Source organism: Pseudorca crassidens, chromosome 21 (genome assembly GCF_039906515.1).
Source record: "Pseudorca crassidens isolate mPseCra1 chromosome 21, mPseCra1.hap1, whole genome shotgun sequence".
NCBI lineage: Eukaryota > Metazoa > Chordata > Mammalia > Artiodactyla > Delphinidae > Pseudorca > Pseudorca crassidens.
In genome coordinates, this window is record NC_090316.1 from 28,920,582 (window position 1) to 28,941,759 (window position 21,178).

At 41.1% G+C, this 21,178-nt stretch overlaps 1 protein-coding gene across 2 annotated transcripts in view; it reads right to left on the reverse strand.

Annotated features, from left to right (window-relative positions):
• CSMD1 (CUB and Sushi multiple domains 1) overlaps positions 1-21,178 on the reverse strand; it is a 1,750,344-nt gene that overhangs the window by 568,630 nt on the left and 1,160,536 nt on the right. For both annotated transcript variants that reach the window (XM_067722119.1, XM_067722118.1), the window contains exon 7: positions 4,915-4,992. In XM_067722119.1, coding sequence (XP_067578220.1) covers positions 4,915-4,992 — 78 coding nt within the window. The remainder of the gene's footprint in view (positions 1-4,914; positions 4,993-21,178) is intronic.

Below are 21,178 nucleotides of genomic sequence, written 5' to 3' on the forward strand. Positions count from 1 at the left end.
AGTCTCAGCGGCCATGGCCCACGGGCCCAGCCGCTCTGCGGCATGCGGGACCCTCCCGGACCGCGGCAAGAACCCGTGTCCCCTGCATCGGTAGGCGGACTTTCAACCACTGCACCACCAGGGAAGCCCAAGAGCTTGTTTTTAATCTATGTACCAGTTACTGTATATTGGTATAAATTTTTTTAATGTACTAGTCACAAAACCCTGTCTTTCCCCGGTTATAACACACGATACAGGTTCCCTCAATTCAGCGCTGGAATGGCCTCACTGCTGTGACCCTAGCAGCCTTCCGTCACTAAACTACAAGCTCCTTCTGGTGGTCTGTGAAACCCTCACCTCCCCCTGTCCGGGGCCTCCAGCTCTTTCCCAGCACTTCCTAGATTCCCTCCTGATGCTCAGGGGACTGTCAGGAGGACTTAACCAGGCTTGCACCTGAAACTGCAGGAAGGCATGGCTCCTTGCCTGGTCTAGTGCTTTGTTTTTAACCATCTGGATCTTTGGGTAGAGTTTGCCCTCAGTGGTTCACCAAAATCTTGACCGCTTTCCATCATCTTAAACAGGGTCCGAACAGGAAATTAATGCCACCCTCGAGGAGAGTAATGTACACCAGTATTCCTTACAAAGGGGCTGCTTGTATCCAAGTACACCTAGAGATGCCACCAGGGGTAGTGTAGACACTTGGAACAAGGTAACAGTCAAGCTCTTATCACCCCCTGGGCTGGAAGCAACAGGGGAGAAAATGAGCCCTGAAAGCCAGAGGGAAAGACCATTGTAGGGTCAACCCCTTTGAGAGGAGCTGTGACCTTTGGCCTCTGCACCTTCAAGCACAGCCAGTTTGAGGGGATTTTGCAAGAGTGATAAATACCCAGACCTCACAATCATGCTTCCCTCCAATCGTCTGCTGGGGCTTCTTACTGGCAGAACACAACCCAAAACCACAAGAGGACAGTTGTTTTTTTTAGTTTCCACATATAAGTGATATCATATGATATTTGTCTTTCTCCGTCTGGCTTACTTCACATAGTATGATAACCTCCAGGTCCATCCATGCTGCTGCAAATGGCATTACTTCATTCTTTTTAACAGCCCAGTAATATTCCATTGTATATATAAGTACCACATCTTCTTTATCCATTCACCTGTCAACGGACATTTAGGTTGCCTCCATGTCTTGGCTATTGTAAACAGTGATGGGGAGGGATAGATTGAGAGTTTGGGATTGACAAATACACGCTACTATATTTAAAATAGATAAACAACCAGGACCTACTGTATATCACAGGGAACTCTGCTCAATACTCTGTAATAACCTAAATGGGAAAAGAATTTGAAAAAGAATAGATACATGTATACATATAACTTAATCACTTTGTTGCACACCCGAAACTAACACAACATTGCTAATCAACTATACGCCAATACCAAATAAATTTTTTTTTTAAAAAGAGGACAGTTGCTACTGTCATCCATTCCTGTCAGGTTGTAATTAAATAAGCTCCTCACTGGTGCTTGGTAGCAGACACAGTCTTAGATTAGGGGGTAAAGGGATAATTACACAGCCTTTGCTGTCACATTTCTTACTCTGTGAGGCATCTCAGGAAGAAGGCTCATAAATAAAAAATGTCTATATACAATGAAAACCACCAAAATAGAGATCCACACAAGTGAGGTAGGATGATAGCTAACAGTGGCTGTCAGACCCTACACTAAGCATTTTTTGAGTATTTTGTTATATCCTTTTCCAAACCCTCAGGTGGAGGAACTGAGGTTCAGGGCAGTTACGTACCCTGTGTCAGAGAGGCCTGTATGCTTGAATTTAACCTCGAGAACAGCAGAGGCTGTGGTCTCCAAGAGAAACCCAGCTCTCAGGGTAAACCAGAAATACAGAGACTACAGTTTATTGAATGGCGTGAAAAATAATGAGGCCAATACCAAAGGCACCATATTTAATATAAATACTGAATGTAAATAAATTAGCTAATCTGTGTATAAATGATTTAATAATAGTGTCAGTAACTGACATGTCTGCAGCAAGTGTCACCACATGTATAAAATATATGCATCACCTTCATGTTCCCTCTCACACCCCATCAAAACGGTAAGGGGTTTATCACTTCCTAGGTGAAGGCTGTGTCCTGGGTAAGGCTTCAGGGGCCTGTGTTCTGGGCTCACCTCCTATGAGGAACCAAACTATTTCCTAAGATCTTACAGAACAAGTTCAATGCTCCGGATCTTACCTCCTCCTCCAGCAAGTAAGATCCCAGCCGTTTAGATCCTTGGTTGACCTACTATGAATACAGTCTTTATGTCTCCTGTTTGTGTGTGGAAAGTTCCCATGGGTATGGCTGGCGGAATGCCCACTATATGCTGTATACTACAAGCAGTTTACAAATACCTTGCTTCGTCTACTCAAAAAGAATCATTACCATTTTACTTTTATAAATGATAAAACTTGGACTTGAATATGATAAATACTTTTACAACTATTGAATCCTTGTCTCTCTAGCTTCAAAGCCTATGTCCTTTTCTCTATGAAGCAATTAATTTAGTTTCCTCAGCCACATCTTCTGCATAAATAACATTTTACTATTTATTACATTGCTGATCTTAGAAGGCATTCCTCATTTCCTCTAATGATTAATTTTCAAGTCTAACAAAAAAATAGTTTAATACTATTGGGAGAAAGGGCAGAACACTTTCTAACACCAATGAGTTATGACTCATTTGTCAATTTGTGTTCAGATAAGGACCCAGACACGTTCTTTTCATAAAAACAACTCTGGCTGAATGTTCCACTAGCAGATAAATTTGATGTCTACTTGACTGCTATCAGACCTATCAGACCTCATATTGATTTGATGTAAGGGTTCACCTGATATGTAGTTCTATGTTACTGTGGATCATTTCTGCAAGGTTTTTAAACCATAAAATATAAATTTCAAAGTAACTATACATACCACATCCCCCATTCTACTGAACATTCCGAACTAATGAGAACAAAATATTAAAACTTTATTTTAAAAGAATGACCTCCTTTCTTCCTGCCCTCCAGTAGTTTTGTCCTTCATTATTTGTAAGTCCAGTTTAATTTGAACACTACTGCCCATGATTATCCAAAAAGAGGTACAATGAAAACAGGAAGTGCATTTACAGGTTGATTTGTGTGCATGTGTGAGACCTAAGGGCCTGAATTGCAGTCAGAGACTGAAGGATCCCCCTTGAATAGACTGTGTGTGTCCTCAAAATTCATATCTTGAAGCCCGGACCTCCAAGGTGATGGTATGTGGAGGTGGGTCCTTTGGGAGGTGATAGGTCATGAGGGTAGAGACCTCATGAATGGGATGAGTTCCCTTATAAGATACCGAAAAGGTGATCTCTCCCTCTCACCACCTTATGAAGATACAGTGAGAAAACAGACTGCTGTCTGTGTTAGGAAGTGAGTCCTCATCAGACACTGAATCGACCAGCACCTTGATCTTGGACTTCCCAGCCTCCTGAACTATGAGAAATAAATTTAAATCACCCAGTCTATATTATCTCAAAATGTCTAAGACACACCTGTGTCTGAAGCCTACATCCTAGGGGTCTGGGTTTACCTCTCTGTCCTCCCCAAGTGCCAGAGGATAGGGTCATTATACAGAGTCGATGGACTATCATTACACAGGCAATCACTAGGAAGCCATAAAATAGGGATATTAAGAAAGCAGAGGTAGGTTAATCTACAATGTGATTTTTAAATGATCATTATTGCTGTTTGTATTTGCTTTTTAATGTAATATTTGTCATGGATAAAACCTCACACACAAGCCCAATATATCACGCAGATAAAAGCAGAGTTGGTTGAACTGAGGGTGCTCCAAATGACTTCAAGCGTCCCGCATGTACCAACTGCTATTAGTGGCAAACCAAATAAAATACATAGATCCCAACCACTGGGATTCTTCACCAAGAGAGCAGGTCAGCAGGAACACCACAAGAAGATGTCACCAGGAATGAATAGAAAAGGTACCCCAAGAGGCTGAAAATTTTAAAAAGAACATGATGCAGGGGAAAGAACCACCCTGGAAATAAACCCACTTGAGAATCTCAATGGAGCCTTCTAATGTGCAGTGAGCAGGATAGGCAAACCCATAGTGAAACTGTGACAAAATGCAGAGGTTAAGAACACAGGACTGGGGGAACAATAGGAGGAAACAGCTAACCGTGCCTGGAGAAGTCAGGAAAGGGTTCCAATGGTGAGGCTCTAAGACCACCTGGGCTTCTGCATGCAAGGAAGGCGGCAAGGACACTTCTAGCAAAGGCACACATGACACAGTCTACTGGTCCTTTTGTCTAAATTATGGTGAAGGGTGTAAAGGAAGAGATACCAGAAAAGTAGGTGCCAGGGGACACTTTCATTTATCCAACAGCTATTGGCCGGGTGCCTACTATGTGCTGGGCACATCCAGATAGAACCCTATACATGTGGTCTTCATATTCTGGTTTTCTTTGAAGGGATATAGATGTTGCCTGGAACTATTTTATTCTTTAGTCCACGGATGATCAAGAACATTTTAATAGGAAAATGACAAGACAAGACTCCTGTGCCCCGAAGATCAATCTGGTATGTGTGGTATATACTAGAATGGAAAGAGAAACTGGGATCAAAACACCTGAGAGTGGAACAGCTGTTTAACAGAGAAATCGGGAAGGTCCAGTCTCAGTGATTGATGAGGGTAGAGAGCAAAGACGGGTTTGAGATGCATTTAGGAGATAAGATGAATACACAGTGTAGATTCTCTCTCCCGGCAAACACTCTGAAGGTAGGAAAGCAGAACGAGATGAAGTGGGAAAAGCAGTTTATAGAATTACCTCTCCGAAACCGCTCCCTCTAATGGACATATCAATCCTCATACAGAAAGAAAGAGGACTTACAGACGGAGTTTTTATGGCTACTGTCCTTGCTGGGAAGCATCTTGACTCCTCTTGACTTCAATTCAATCGCCTTTTTCACTGGAAGAAACAAAATAAAACCATTATTAGGTACGACTCAGAGAGATATCATAAAATTGTGTTTTATCTTCACAGCATTTCCAGTCATAACTGCTTTCTTACCAACCCCTGGAATATGGGATGCATTCTAAAGGGTGAATGATGCAAAGCAAATGAAGTATAAGAGCCTGTGAATAAGTAATGCAAGTCTATCAACCAGCAAGATCATATCTTATGACAGCAGTGTCAGAAGCTAAAAATAGTATGTGGTAGGATTACCATCTATACCCAAAGCTGCTTACCACCAGTGATGGCAAATTCTACAAATCATTATCATTTCATCAAATGACCCAGCAGACTGCTCTCTCAACTTATGTGCAGTGACTAGAGTTTTCTAAATTTGCTACATACATGAAAAATTTTGAAGAAAAATGAAATTTATTCATTCATTCACTCATCTAGTCATTTAACCACTCAAAGTTTAACAAATATCTATTGATGGGAAGCTAGTAGGAGGAAATGTTCTAAATGTGCATGATTAAATGCTAAGAACACCAGTACTTACAGACCCTCGTAACCTACAGGCAATATAAAAAATGTATGACATTGGTTTCTAAAGTCACAGTTCTCAGGCTTTAAGTTTCTTGAGTTTACTAGGTTCTGCATTAAATGTTTTAAGAAGTTCCACTTTTGTGGTCATTTCTGGGGTAAAAAAGTGGGAAGTCATTTGTGGGAAGAAAATAAATAATAGTTTAATTTAAAATTTTGTATTGAATATTAAAATTATCATATCTTTATTAAAATTAAAATATTTTAATTTAAAGATTTCTGATTTACATATTTACATATGATTTACATATATGGACCTAGAGTAGCATGAAGACCTGGGCTCAAATCTTTGCTCACAACTTGCTAGCTATGTGGCCTGTGTAAGTTACTAATTCAGAGCCTGTTAACTTATCTGCAAAAGGAGTGTGATGGTTACTTTTTATGTCTACTTGACTGGGGTCCAAAGTGACTAGATACCTTGTCAAATGTTTTCCTGGGTGCTTCTGTGAAGGTTGTTTTTGGATGAGATTAAGTTTTAAATCCACAGACTGAGTAGAGCAGATTGCCCCCCCTCCATGTGGGTGGGCCTTATCTAATCAGCTGAAGACTGGAATAGAACATAAAGCTGACACTTTCCTGAGCAGAAGAGAATTCTTCTGGCCTGACCACCTTCATACTGGGTTATAATTTTTTTTCAATTTTATTGCTTTTTTTCCTTCCAATTTTATTGAGATATAATGCACATACAGCACTGCATAAGTTCAAGGTATATGGAACAATGATTTGACTTACATGTATAATCAAATAATTACCACAATATGTTTAGTAAACATCCATCATCTCATATTGATACAAAATAAAAGAAAAAGAACAAATTCTTTCTTGTGATGAGAACTCTTAGGATTTATTTTCTTAACTTTCATATATAACATATAGCAGTGTTAATTATATTTACCAAGTTGTCACTACATCCCTAGCACTTATTTATTTTATAACTGTAAATTTGTACCTTCTGACTGCCTTCAACTAATTCCCCCTCCCTCCACCCCTCGCCTCTGATAACTGCAAATCTCATCTCTTTTCCTATAAGTTTATTTGTTTTCCTTTGCTTGTTTTTTGAAGTATAACTGACCTAAAACACTATGTCAGTTCCTGGTGTACAACACAGTGATTTGATATTTCTGTACATTTCAAAATGGTCAGCACGATAAGTCTAGTCTAGTTACCATCTGTCAACGTACAAAGATGCTACATAATTACTGACTATATTCTCCACACTGTACATTTCATCCCTGTGACTCACTTATTTTGTAATTGGAAGTTTGTGCCTCCTAATCTCCCTCACCTATTTCTCTGCCCCGACCCCTCTTTTTTCGCAACCACCAGTTTGTTCTCTGTGTCTTTGACAATGTTTCTGTTTCATTACATTTGTTCGTTTGTTTTGTTTTTTAGATTCACATAAAAGTAAAATCATCCAGTATTTATCTTTGTCTGACTGCCTTCATAGTGGGATACTAATTTTTTTTCCTGCCTTCAGATTCAAACTGAAACACTGGCTTTTCCTGGGTCTTGGTCCTGCCAGCCTTTGAACTAGAACCACACCATTAGCTCTCTCGGTCTCCAGCTTACTGACTCACCCTGAAATCTTGGGACTTCTCAGACTCCATAATTATGAGAGACAACTTCTTATATTTCTTATATAGGATGGTATGATATATATCATCCTATTGGTTCTGGTTCTCAAAACAGCCCTAATACAATGGGCATGCTGATATCAAATGCAGGGAACAGATATGTGTTCCCTGCACTATAATGAATGCACCATTTTTAGGAGCAGACCTGGACATCGTGGGCTCCATACACGACAGTGTTTGTTGCTATTTTTGGATCACTTGCATTCACATGGCTTCCCCAGAGGAGGGACTGTCCTTCCATCGCTGATATTACTGGACATTTGTTCCCTCTCCCTGTCCCTTCCCCTGGTCACTGAATTTTCTGACCCTCTGGGTACCATGTGTCTGTGGCTCTACCTCTCAAGGCCCTCATCCCACTTCCCATCTGGCCTCTTCACGGTGACATTTGTACACTACCTTACATTTAAGGAAGCATCTTCAAACACACCATGGTATTTAACTCTTTCCACAACCCTCTGAAGTAGGTATTATGAAGATCCTTACTCATATTAGGAAATCAAGGTTCACAGATTTGTTGAGAGGACATAGGGAGTAAGATGTGGGATTTGGATTCAAATCTTCCCACTCAGAATCCAACACCCTTCACTGTATTCTGCCCACTTGACAATGGAAGGCATGGAGGTAGAGACTGTAGGATCCCAGCACCTGGAAAGAAGCTGAAAACGCCGAAGAACTCTGTACCTGGAATTCAAATCATCGCAGTGACACCAGGGTTAAACTATTGACTCTGTTATTTCTTTTCTCTCTGCACTAAAAATAAAAGCTGATTCTCTCCCATTTCCCACCTTCCTCCCAAAAACCAAGCTTTTGAATTCAAGAAAAGAAGCAATTTCCTCACATTGGTATTGACTATTCCTTTCCTTGTCAAAGGAGGCACTGAAGAAAACCTCCCCAAAGGAGGTTATTATAGGAAGTTGCTTCAGAAGTAAGGGGAGGCGCTGGCATTTGAGCAGGTTCAGGAGCAGGTGGGGAGATGGTGGCTTTCAGCAGTGCTGAGATGCATGACAACTACAGGTAAGCCATGGATGCAGGGCATCTGATGTTTGGAAACTGGTCACAAGGCATTGAGGGTGAGGCAGGGGCCATCTCTGATGGGGCCTGTGGTCAAGCTGAGGGATGGCCTCTCGATGGATGTCCAGGAGAAGAGGACCAAGGAGCACTCCTGTGATGGGGAGCATCCTGAGAGGACGTCTTGGGGTACTATGGAATGAGAAGTGTGTGTGGTGGGGTGCTGCAGCATGGTGTAGAAAATGGCAGGACCCAGACAGTGACAGACACCGATGTTCACCAGTGGACTGAGAAGAAGACTCGGGGTCAGATATGATTAGAGAGAGGTACTGATCTTTGCTACGGAGCCATTTCATAACCATTGCACCAACAAAATGGCAAGCTGGTACTATTTCTACCCCCCCCATCCCTCATCTGCTGCATCTGTCCTTGAACGTGGAAATCTCTCTGCCCAGCCATGAGGGGAGGGAAGGAGGAGGACTCTGGATGGAGGACAGGAGGGGCTTCAGGGAGGTGATGAGGGGAAAGACCCTTTGAGGAGGGTCCCTTCCTTTTCTTCACAACATTGCCAAGAACCAGGGCTGTCCAGAAAGAGGATGTGTTAACTTGAAACAAGTTAGAACTCAGAGGAGGGGAGAATCCACAGCAGTACAGCACCATCGTACTGAAAAAAAAAAAAGTTCCCTGGTGGATGTTAGCTTCACTCAGCTACGTACAACTACTTTCTGTCCTTTCCAGGGAGAATGTCCTTCCCCTCTCTGTCCATGACTGACCCCTAATTAAGCTCAGCCTGCTCCTTGGACCCTCCCAGCTCCCTCCCCCAGTCCCAGCAGCAAGAAGTCAGAGTCCACTGCGATCCTCCACACACATCAGACTTCTCTCAGGAAACCCAATCCTACCATCTACCTCTGGTGTCCTTGGAAATTCCTATACCAGATGATAGGATTCAATGTCTAACACCATAGTTTACCCATAATGGGGAGCTCAGAAAATTCCAAATAAACCAATAAAATGCAAATTTGTTTCAAACAAACTTAATTTACTAAATACAGGGACGGAAGCCATTGAGAAACCTCACAAACCACAGAGGAAACTGTTTCACATATATACACCAACTACTGACAAATTGAAGAAATCAGGGTTTGGAATTTAAAACATAAGCTCTTTTTTTGGACTTTTTTTTTTTTTTTTTTTTTTTGTTGGGGGTAGGAGGTTATTTATTTTTGCTGTGTTGGGTCTTCATTTCTGTGCGAGGGCTTTCTCTAGTTGTGGCAAGCGGGGGCCACTCACTACCGTGGCCTCTCTTGCTGCGGAGCACAGGCTCCAGACACGCAGGCTCAGCAGTTGTGGCTCACGGCCCAGTCGCACCACGGCATGTGGGATCCTCCCAGACCAGGGCTCGAACCCGTGTCTCCCGCATTAGCAGGCAGACTCTCAACCACTGCGCCACCAGGGAAGCCCTGGACTTATTATTAACTCAGAGGATTATCGTGATTTTATTAATACTTCTCCAGGCTAAAAAAATTCCCTCTAAGTGGCACGTGAAAAGAATATTCACAATCATTGATACCAATAATAGTGAAATCCTTGGAAATCCTTTGAGTTGCGAGAGCTTACTATACAGGTGCATGCACACACACACATATATACACATTCACATTTATTTTATATTTTATTTATATGTTATGTATTTTTACATATTATACACTATATATAATATATGTTATATATTAAATATTTTACATATCATATATATTATTGTATACTTAAATATTTTACATTTATTATATATAAAACAATATGTAAAATATTTATGTATATAACATACATAATTTATTGAGCTTTCTTATTGTTAGAGATGTTCTTGTTATCTAATTTAATTTGTCTTATAATTATTTAATCAATAGCTTTCTATTAAATTTGGCAAGCAATTACAGTCCATAAGCTATTAATCTTTTGTATTTATCAATACATTGTCTTTTTATATTGTCACCTTAGCAGATATGATAATTCAAACTCCATTATATATGTTACCTTATTCTTGAATTAGGAAAACAAAATATTTCAGAAAAATATATTTTTGGTTCATGTGTTGTTTGGAAAATTTTTTGTTTTCCTTTATTATTGGGGGAAAAAAAATCTAAACTTCTGGATTATCTCAGAGATTTTTTGTTAATCTTTTTCATTTTGAAGAGAAAAATAAATGATTTGAAAATAATATATTTTGAGGAATCCCAGTAGTTTGCATTCTTTCACTTACTGTAAAGCTTACTTTTTTTCTAAGCATTTACACCATAATGTTTTAGAAATACTTTCAAAATATTAATTTGCTTCATTAATAGATCCAATTATAGCAACTCTTACTTAAATCGTTTAACATTTCATTAGATTTTATGTGTTTTATATTGACGAAGAGTCATCAAAATTCATATCACTTTATATTTTTAACACATATTTAAATTTTTTTTCAAACTATATCAAAGTATTTCTAGGAATCCCTAAGAATCACTAAATATCTCAGTATGGACCCACTTTCCTATTCTCTGTTAATTATATAAGCGCATAGCTCATGTTGATGCTGATAAAAATCAGTTTAATCATATGACCTTATATGGTTGTTATCGTGGATGATGGAGCCATTCCCATCTAAAACCAGAGCTTCCACCTCTGTCTGCACTGGCGCTCATCACCTCAATAACATGATGCCATCATTTTCCTCCTTCCTCACAATCATTTTTTCTTTTCTGCTTGATCAATCCCATTATTATACAAACATGTTTCACTTCCCATCTTTAAGAACCTAAAGACAAAGCAAACAAGCAAAAAGGCAAGCATGCGAGCAGCGAACAAATAGAACTCTTTCCTGCCCATACTCCCCACAGCTGCCTGGCCCTTTCCTCTCCTCTCCTGGGAGCAGGGAGAGGAAATTCCTCCAGTGAATCATTTTCTTTGATCTCTTCCCATTCTCTCCTGAACCTGAAAACAGCCCTATCAAGGTGAGCTGTCACCTCCCTGTTGCTAGATCTTGTGGTCAGTTCTCCAGTTCCTCTGTCTGTGATGTGAGGTCCCCTCCCCCCATGTCCAGACCCCACACGCTCCGGTTCTCCTCTGATTCAATGGTCACTCCTTGTTCGTAAGTCTGAGCATCGCCCTGTGATGCTTTGGTATTTATCGCCATATTTTTAAACTTTCCATGTACTCCCTTGACCAACATTCAATAGAAGTATTATAATCATCTAATAAATTATCATTAATATTACAGTATTATTAATCATAATTTTTTAAATTACTATGTATTTGACACTCTGCAAGGTGCTTTATATACATCCTGTTTCATTCCACCGCAAAGTTATAAGATTTATGGTGTTTATTATGGAGAAAAAATGAGCTATAAAGAGGTTAAATAATTTATCCTAGATTACAGGGCTTAAGGTGGAAGAGCTGTCCTGGAGCTGGGGGTCTGATTCTAGAACCTGATCGCTTTACCAGGAGGAGATGCTGTCTCCTTTATAAATGATACCACTTGTTTTAAAATTTTCTTGTTGTAAACAGTTTGTTATTGCATTATACAATGTAATACGTAACTATATTATTACTAAACATGTCTTATCATACCACATTTTTAAAAATCAGAATTTAATTGACTCTTCAAACCATTATCTAACAAATCGTTGAATGAACGTGTAGGTTAGCTGCTTAAACATGGGTTAAATATTTATTAATATTCATCCTGTTATAACAAAAAATATGTACTGAGTCACATACCATTGAGTGTGTTTTCCTTTTCTATTGAATTCTTTTATCATGATTGTAGCAGTATATGGACATTGTAGAAAACTTGGGAAAACCTAAAAATTAGCAAGAAAAAACTAAAAATAACTGACTGAATAAACCCATCACCTAGAGATGACTGCTGTTATCATTTTTTATGTATTTATTTACAACACTATGTATATTGCACATATAAGTTAATAGGACATTTTGGTAAAGACACATATTTACAGAATAAAAATAAGACTGTAATGTGTTTTTATTCTGCTTTTATGACTGTTTTGAGCATTTTTGCTTATTACATATTTCTCATTAGATAGTGTGTGTATGCATATATACATATATATCTCCCCCCCCCCCAGGCTTGAGGGATCTTAGTTCCCCAACCAGGGATTGAACCCAGGTCCCGGCAGTGAAAGTGCCATGTCCTAACCACTGGAACACCAGGGAATTCCCAATTTTTAATCAGATATTGAGGTCACTGAATACTTTTGAAAAACATTTTTAGTGGATTGGTCACAATATATTTAATCCCTTTACTCTTAGATATTAGCCTTTTTCTTACTTCTTGCAGTTGTATATGATACCAAACAGCTTCCAACACATCATTAAACTCTGATGTTTCATGGAAAAAAAAGGGCCAGAGTTAGGATTCTTTGCTCAAGGCCTTAACACATAGTGCTAAACTGATTTTTAGGAAACTGTACCCATTCCCCTCACCAGCTGAATATAAGAATATCTTGACTGTATCGCCTTTGCCAACGCTGTTTTATGTTTTTAATTTAAAAAAAAATTTTGAAGTATAGTTGACTTACAGTGTTGTGTTAGTTTCTGGTGTATAGCAAAGAGATTCAGATAGAGAGAGAGAGAGAGAGAGAGAGAATATAAGACGTATACATGTTCTTTTCCAGATTCTTTTCCCTTACAAGTTATTACAAAATACTGAGTAGAGTTCCCTGTGCTGTACAGTAAGTAGGTCCTTGTTGGCTATCAATTTTATACAGCATGTGAAAGAGAACAGTTACCAATTTGATAACTGAAAAATGCCACCTCACTTTTATCCGCATTTCAAACAAGTAAGGTGCTTATTCCCTCGTTCTGTGAGATAAACTCTCCTATAACATATTGTCTCGTGGCCTACATAGCCGTCTCTCCTTATGCAGCGGGGACACGGCTGTTCGGATGCCCCCAGGGGCTGCCCGAAGCCGCAGAGGGGAGCGGACGCAGAAATTCCGCGTTTTCTCCTGCGCACGCGCCTGGGGACCGAGGTTAAACCCAAAATTGGGCCGAGTCAGAGACGAGCGCCAGCAGCTCATCACACACACGAGAACTAGAACCACCGGCCGCGCTAACAGTCGTGCGCCTGCGGCCTCTCTCGCCCTCACACTAGCTGACTCGACGGACTGAATGCCTTGCCCGTCGTGACTACGCACCCGTCACGCGCTGTGGCGTAACTTCGGCACTTGGAGGTGTGACAGCAAAACCAGCTCGCGCTTCTTTTTCCACCGTCACAATGTCCCCGGCTTACCCGAGCTCCTAGCCACCTCAGCAGGCGAGTCTTTTTCTTCTCATTCGACAACTTTCCCTGAAAGGAAGCGCCTCCCGGCTTCCCTTGGGCACATTCCAGCGGCCAGCGTCACTCCTCCTGGGCTTTGGGGTCGTCCTTCAGTAAAATGAGGGTCACGCGGTACCGCGGCAGCCCGTCTGACAAACGAGCGGCGGGACGGTCGGACCAGCGGCACTACAGGACGAGTCTCGCCCACAGCGGGAACCAGCTGACCTCGCGAGATTTCCTCACGCGACTCCGACAAGCGTGAAATTTACAACTTCTCAACTGTTGACTTCTGGCGTTTTTCCGCTTAGTGTTTTGGGACCGAGGTTGCCCTCCGGTCTCTGAAACCGAGGGCCAGGGGTGGGGAGCGCTGCTGTACATTATTTTATGAGGTTTAATTGTTACTGCAAAAAACCTTTTTTTAAATCTAGAAATAATTGTTTTCTTGCCTTTGCTAGGTTACTCTGCCAGCAGCTCCCTTGTAGGCTTAGCCTCGCTCAGGAATTCCTACATTTTTCATCAGGTTATCGGATGTCCTGGAACGTGGACCCTTGAGAAGAACTGACAACCGAGTTTTAGTAAGTAGATTATCAAATTTCCTTTTGATTCTTAAATCAGCCAGTGTCCCTTCTTTGGTTGAGAAAACCGTCCTCTTTTCAAGCTTGGGGTGAAAAGGGATCTTTTGCATCTGAAATGTCACGGATATGTATTTATTATGCTTCACAGTATTAACAGTTTTGTTGTTGATAACTCCCTGTTCCTGGCTATCAGAATGTTTTCGTCTGATGTCACTTCACAGCACTATCGAATTGAAGGAGAAAACTTCCATGCGTGGAGTTATGATTAACACATGGATACCCATGTCTGAGTAGTCTGAAGGGTTAGTGTGGGACACCCGCACACCCTTGGCTATTGCATTCTTTGCTAATTTAATGGGTAATTACAGTAACAGGCTTTATTGGAAGGAAGGCAATTAACTTTCTTTGTCCTCATGTGCTTAAAGTATCAGGGACTCCAATGAAACAATATGTTTCCCTGTGATTTAAGTTGTCAGAGATAAGAACATTCAGAATTTAACGGGGGACGCGTTGAGATTAAAAGATTTCTTACTTAGCTTTGTAGTGATTCATTGGGTTACTCCACACACTTTCTTTCAGGCACTTTCCTCCAAAATAGGGGGTGGAGGGCACCAAGAGACAAGAGAGGGGAGAAGGGGGGTACCAACTGGAGAAATTGGGGGGGAAGGGAGAAGGGGAACAAAGGGGTGAGGTGCCCCCAAAGCAACTTTTCCCCTTCACCGTCTCCCCTTTATTGAGGTACAGGAAGTATTAGAGGTTTGTAAACAGAATCATCTCAGATAATCCACACATTCCAATAAGGTCTCTGTGTCTTTTTCCCTTAACACACTCTTCTCATCTGTGTTTTATGTGTGAGAAGATTTCCTTCTGAAGTTTCCGAGTTTTCCCAGTCAGGCTACCAGAATCCATTGACCTTGCAGCCTGGGCAACTGTTTCATAACAAGGTCAGGTTCAGTGGGGGTTGGTCGGGGGAGGCGGTCTGTCCAGGAAGCCCGGAGGCCAGAGCTCCAGTCTCACTTCTGAAATTTCCTGAAATCTTGAGCCACAGCCTTGCTTTTTGTCTCATCGATTAATTAAAGGGCTTGAATTTTAAGGCTTCTGATATTCTATTTTCTCATTCTTATTCTAGGCAGATAATGCAGAATAAAGGAAAGTCAGTATTTAATTCAGAGCAGAGTTCCAATCTTCCCTCTATGGCTTATGACAAGGCGGACTTTGAGAGAATTAACTCCAGCGTTTTCTTTTGAAATATAAGGATGACTTGCAGGAGTATCACTACGGATGCACAAGACGCTCCGTGCATAGTGAAAAGTGAGCTTCTGGGCAGGACTGTTAGGGAGTGTTGAAGACCATTCACACAGAACACACTCTGGTCCTCGGACTGGACGAACACTATGCATTAAATACATATGGCTGCCAGTTCTTCCCCACGCTCCTGCCTTCCTCTGAGTCTCCTTTACCACTCACACGAAACTCTTCACTTCTGGTCACGAACTCAGTGACAGCAGCTGGGTGTCCTAGGATTTAACTCATTTCTGACACTATCTACCTGGAGACAGTGTCAGATCCCACAGGTCAAGGGTTCAGTCCTGCAGGACTGCCACACACACACACACACACACACACACACACACACACACACATTTCACATGCCAGTCCCAAGTCCAGGTTGTCACCAGTGCTCCTGAATGAACAGCTATAGATCAGAGGTTCCAAGGACCCCCTCCTCGGGTTTGATTAATTTGCTAGAGTGTCTCACAGAACCCAGGGAAACACCTACTTGCGTTACCAGTTAATTACAGAATATGATAAAGGATACAGATGAACAGTCAGATAAAGAGATACACAGGGTGAGGTCTGGGAGGGTCTCGAGCACAGGACCTCTGTACCTGTGGACTTGGGGTCACCCTCCCAGTGTGGATATGTTTGCTAAGCCTCTGAACACCGTACTACTGAGATTTTATGGAGGCTTCATCTTGTAGGCATGATGGACACTTAACTCCTTTTCCAGCCCCCTCCCCTCTCTGGAGGACGTGGAGTAGGGCTGAACATTTCGAGCCTTTAATCACAGCTTGGTCTTGGTGAAGAAGTTGTTAACTCCCTGAGTACCGTCCCCGAGGAATTAGGACCATGTCCTATCACCTTAATTTCCAACAGAGAAATTGGCATGTGCCTATCATAAGTAAGCCAATAGCAAGTAAATCCATAAACCAACGAAATAACCTAGTAGAGACAGCAATTATTTCTAGATTAATAAAAATATTGTGGTAACAAACTCCCTATAAATTATATACAAACCATGAGACAATAATAGTCAGATTTACCTCAAAGAATAAATGAATAAAGACATGATTTTAAGTGCGAATAAAAATGAGATAGTATTTTTCAACTTCCAAGTTAGAAAACATTTTCTTTAATATGCTAAAATTCAGTGTTGGAAAGGTGATATAGTCAAGCTATTCTCACATAGGAGGGCTGAGGGGAAATGGTACAACCTTCCTAAAAATCAAGAGCCTTGATCAAAGAATCCTAACTCTAGCCTTTTATAGACAAAAAGTGAGGGGCGAGGAAAGGAGGGAAGTTACTGGAACATCACTTCAACAACCACCTCTGCCTCTTCTATTCATGAGGTTGGTAGAAGCCTTCATTAGGATTAACTCGATTAAAACATTTGCATAAGGAATACAAGCTCCAATGTAATACATGTGTCCTGTAAGCCACGGTGAGGACCTGTTGACAGTAAATCCCAGGACAGCCGTTGCTTTTCTGCCACCATAAACCTTTCAATGCCTCTGACTGGTGTATTGTATTCACCCGCCTGACACTCTCCAGCAGGGGCGGCACTTCACGGTGGGAGAGAGCTCATATCTCCATGGCCCACATCTTTATTCTTCCACGCAAAGAATAAAAGCATATTTCTCGTCCATGACCCCTGGGGAAGCTCAAATGATATCTAGTGGCAGGCATGTAAACTGAGCCCCGGGAGACTGATTTCAGGGGGCAGAGTTGTGAAGCCTTCAAGACCCTGACCCTGTTCAAAGCAGCCCTACAAGGTGGGAGGCTCTGACTGCACCTTTGAACAACAGAGGACTGGGCTGCACTAAAAACATTGATTTCTTTCCCTGGCTCTGCGCGATTCTGGAACAAACGCTGTTTCATTGGTGAAACTCCTGAATCCAATCATTTTTCTTGCTCTGTAAGCAGCACTGCCCCCAAGATGAGGGATGCACGGGCTTGTACTTGGGTGTGTGCTCCTGTGGGTGTAGGATTGTAGATTTTCGGCAGTGAGGACCAATAGGAACTTCTGTAGGTCAGCTTTTCCTAATCAGTCCTGTCAGACGATTCACCAGGTTTATACCGTCAACACCAAAAAGTTAACTGGCCCACCGGGAGACTGAGTTCATCATTTTCCCTTCAGCTGCTGATAACAAGACAACTTATGGCACTCTAACGCGTGGAAGGAGAGAGAAAGATATTTTTTAATGGTTTTGTTTCTGAATTGGAAAGGTATTTTCGGTTGAGAAGTATTTGCTCCTTCCCCACTTTTACTTCAATTATTATGACTTTGTAAGTACTATTATTTTGATACTTTCCCCATTGCTTTTGGAAAAGCCTCATTAATTTCATTAAATGGTATATTAAATCAAACTTAGTGTGCTGAAAAAAAGGGACAAAATGTAAGTTCTTTACATGGGAATAATAAAATTTCTCTCTGAATGAATTGTCGTAAGCCACTTTTGAGAAATTAATTACTGGGCATTTTCCAAGAGATGCTGGATGAAGGAAATAGGGAATGAAGAGCCGTTCAGTGGCTGACGATTTCTGATAGAAAACACTGATAAACCTAAATATCACAGAGACTTATCACACCTTCCTCTTTCCTCCTCTCCTCCCATCACCAAAACCCCTACGAAGCCGGTACAAAGGGAGCGGATTTAGTGTATGTTTTGCATGTAGGGATGTGTCAGAAACTTAAAACAGTTATTGTAAGAGATGAAAATGCAGATATCTTCAGCTTTGGGAGGCAGACATTTGAAGGCAAAAACATATAAATATAATGACATCGAACTTCCATAAAAGTTAAGATGAACTTGAAAGTGACTTTAATAGTTTGAAGCCTCAAAGCTAAGGAATCAACAAATTGATTAACCTACTAATCTTGACTAAACATAAGACAGTGTTTGCCTTGACCTAAAACAGATCTGAAAGCATTCTCTCATGAAGAGAATCTGCTCTCTTATCTTTGAACTTTGATCTAGAAATCTTACCTGTTGCCAATATTCCCAATATATCCCCATTGATAACTCACCTTAGAAAAGAACACAGTGGGAAAAGTCCCCATTAGTAGAACTATTCAGTCCAGGCATGAAATGCGTGTGTTATAACATAGTGTTCTGTAAATTGCTCTGAAATAGCTTTTTTCTGGATTCTAAATTATGAACTGAAGTTCTTTTAGGTTAGGTGTTCTAATTAGACCATCATGCGTATACTGAGATATGGCGGTCTAGAGAGAATGAGATTGTGTAGGGAAGTAAGTCTTGGTTTGGGGTGTGCTGAGTTTGATATGCCTATTATTAGACTTGGAGCTAAGAATTTGGCTACATGAGACTGAGCAGGGGAAAGACTCAGGCTAGAGACATGCATTGGGGAATCCTCAGCCTACAGATGCAGCTGAAAAGCTGGAAATAGATGAGATCAACTTCCCTAGCAGTTCTCCAAGAGTACCACATATGCCCGGGGACCCCAAAACTGTCTGGGGGCCCTATTAGGCCGAAACTGTTTTCACATTCATACCAAGATATTTTTGCTTGTTTCACTCTGTAAAAAACCTGCTGGAGCCTCAGCATGAATCAAGGCAGGAGCACCAACAGGACCTCAGTCATTGTATTACTCATGGTGCTTAAGTGAAGAATGCCAAGGAAGAAGCGATGAAAATAATCAATTTTATGAAGTCTAAACCCTTTAGTGCGTGGCTTTTTAATGTTTTGCTTATGAAATGGGAAGTAACTTTTACCGTACTTCTGCTGCATAGCAAAGAATGATGCTGGTCTTGAGGAGAAGTGCTTGTGCAATTCTTTGACTTCCGAGATGAACCAGCTGCTGTTTCATGGAGCACCATTTTTACTTAAAAAGAAGACTAACAGTCATGATGGGTGTACTTGTTTTTATTGCTGCCTAAAAAATTAGAGTTGACTCTCTGTATCTGCAGGTTCCACATCCTTGAATTCAAGCAACGACAGATCGGAAATATTTTTTTTTAATTTCCAGAAAGTTCCAAAAAGCACAACTTGAATTTGTGATGTGCTGGCAACTATTTTCATAGCATTTACGTTGCATTAAGTATCATAAGCAATCTAGAGATGATTTTAAGTATACGAGAAGATGTGCATAGGTTATATGCAAATACTAAGCCATTTTATAAAAGGGACTTGAGCATTCATAGATTTTGGTATCCGAGGGGGTCCTGAATCAATACCCCACAGATACCTAGGGACAACTGTACCACCAACAGTACTTAAAACAGTAAGAATGTATTGTCTCATGATTGTTTAGGTCAGAAATCCAGGTACAGCTCAACTGGGTTCTCTGGCCTGGGTCTAACATGTAAGGAGTTGGCCAAGCTGACTTCTCATCTGGGGGACCTGGATACAATCTTCGCCCAGGTTCAGTCAGGTTGTTGGTGGTTGGACTGAGGCCCGCATCTTCTTGCCGGCTGTTGACCTGGGGTTACTCTCCGTTCCTGGAGTCCACCCACCCTTCCCTGCCGTGTAGTCCCATCCATCTTCAATGAAATGGAGAATCTCCCTCATGCTGAATCTCTCACACACAGACTCTCTCTTCCAAGGAGAGCTCCTAGGCAGGGCTCACTGGATTAGGTCCGGGCCACTGAAGACAGTGTCCTTTTCTTAAAGTCAACTGTACCATATAATGTAGCCAAATCACAGGAGGGACATCTCGTCATATCACTCAAAGGAGGAACACCAGACAAGGTCAAGGGTCGGTGGGATCATCTTAGAATTCTGCTTATCATCTTCAGATATTCAGGTTTTCACATTTAGGTACAGTATTTGCTGTTACTTACCTGAAAATAGTCAGCTATTTCCGGAAAAGTAATTGGATGATATTTTTTCTGATGATGACATTTGAGGATTTAAGCAAATATCAGGATTATGGAAAACTAGCATATCTGCCTCTGTGATTTTTACAACCTCCTAATACTTCAAGACTTTTCTGAGCACGGAGGTAGTGATATTAACAAATGTGATATTTCAAAGATACTATACAATATCTATTTTTAGATATTGACACCAACCATATGGAAAATCTAAATAACTCAGTGACCCAACAATTTTAAAATGACTCGCGCACGATGTCACGCAACAATGCAACGGTATTGTCGTGGAATATAATGCACCTGTTCCCTGGGGCGAGCGCTCCAAATCACTCAGCAAAACCTCTAATCCAAGATCTGGTAATAATAATTCTCCAAGTAGTCTAAGCAACCAGAGAAATGCAATTTGAGAGCTAAAGTGGACAACCTTTCAGAAAATTATGTTGTTGACTATCTGGCAAACTCTCTCATGACAGGATTTACTACATTCAATATGTAACTGCTGTCTTAAAACCACTTCAGTTTATTAAGGCACACTCTTCCCTGTCTTTGTCATATGACTAAGTGTTCGCTGGGGGAATGTTTTAACCTGCTGGCATCCATACAGCTTGGATGTTTTCTGGTGGACCTCAGAGCAAGACCTTTCCCATTTAGTTCTTCCACCACTCGCTAGCCCTAAGGTCAGTTACCCTTACTAAGTCCTAGACCCTCACGCACTTGCAAATGGGGCAATGGGTTATCCCCAGCAAAGCAAGCTGTAGAATAAGCACCAAAAAAAAAAAAAGACTTGACAGAGACCAGAGCACAGCAGGACGGTAAGACCACATGATAACTGGTTTGAGTTCATTAGTGTATCTTAGTACAGAGACACAAGGGGTGCATTGGAATATAAGACACACTTTTCTAGACCCTTTTCCCAGGATCTTGTGTCACTTGCTCCATC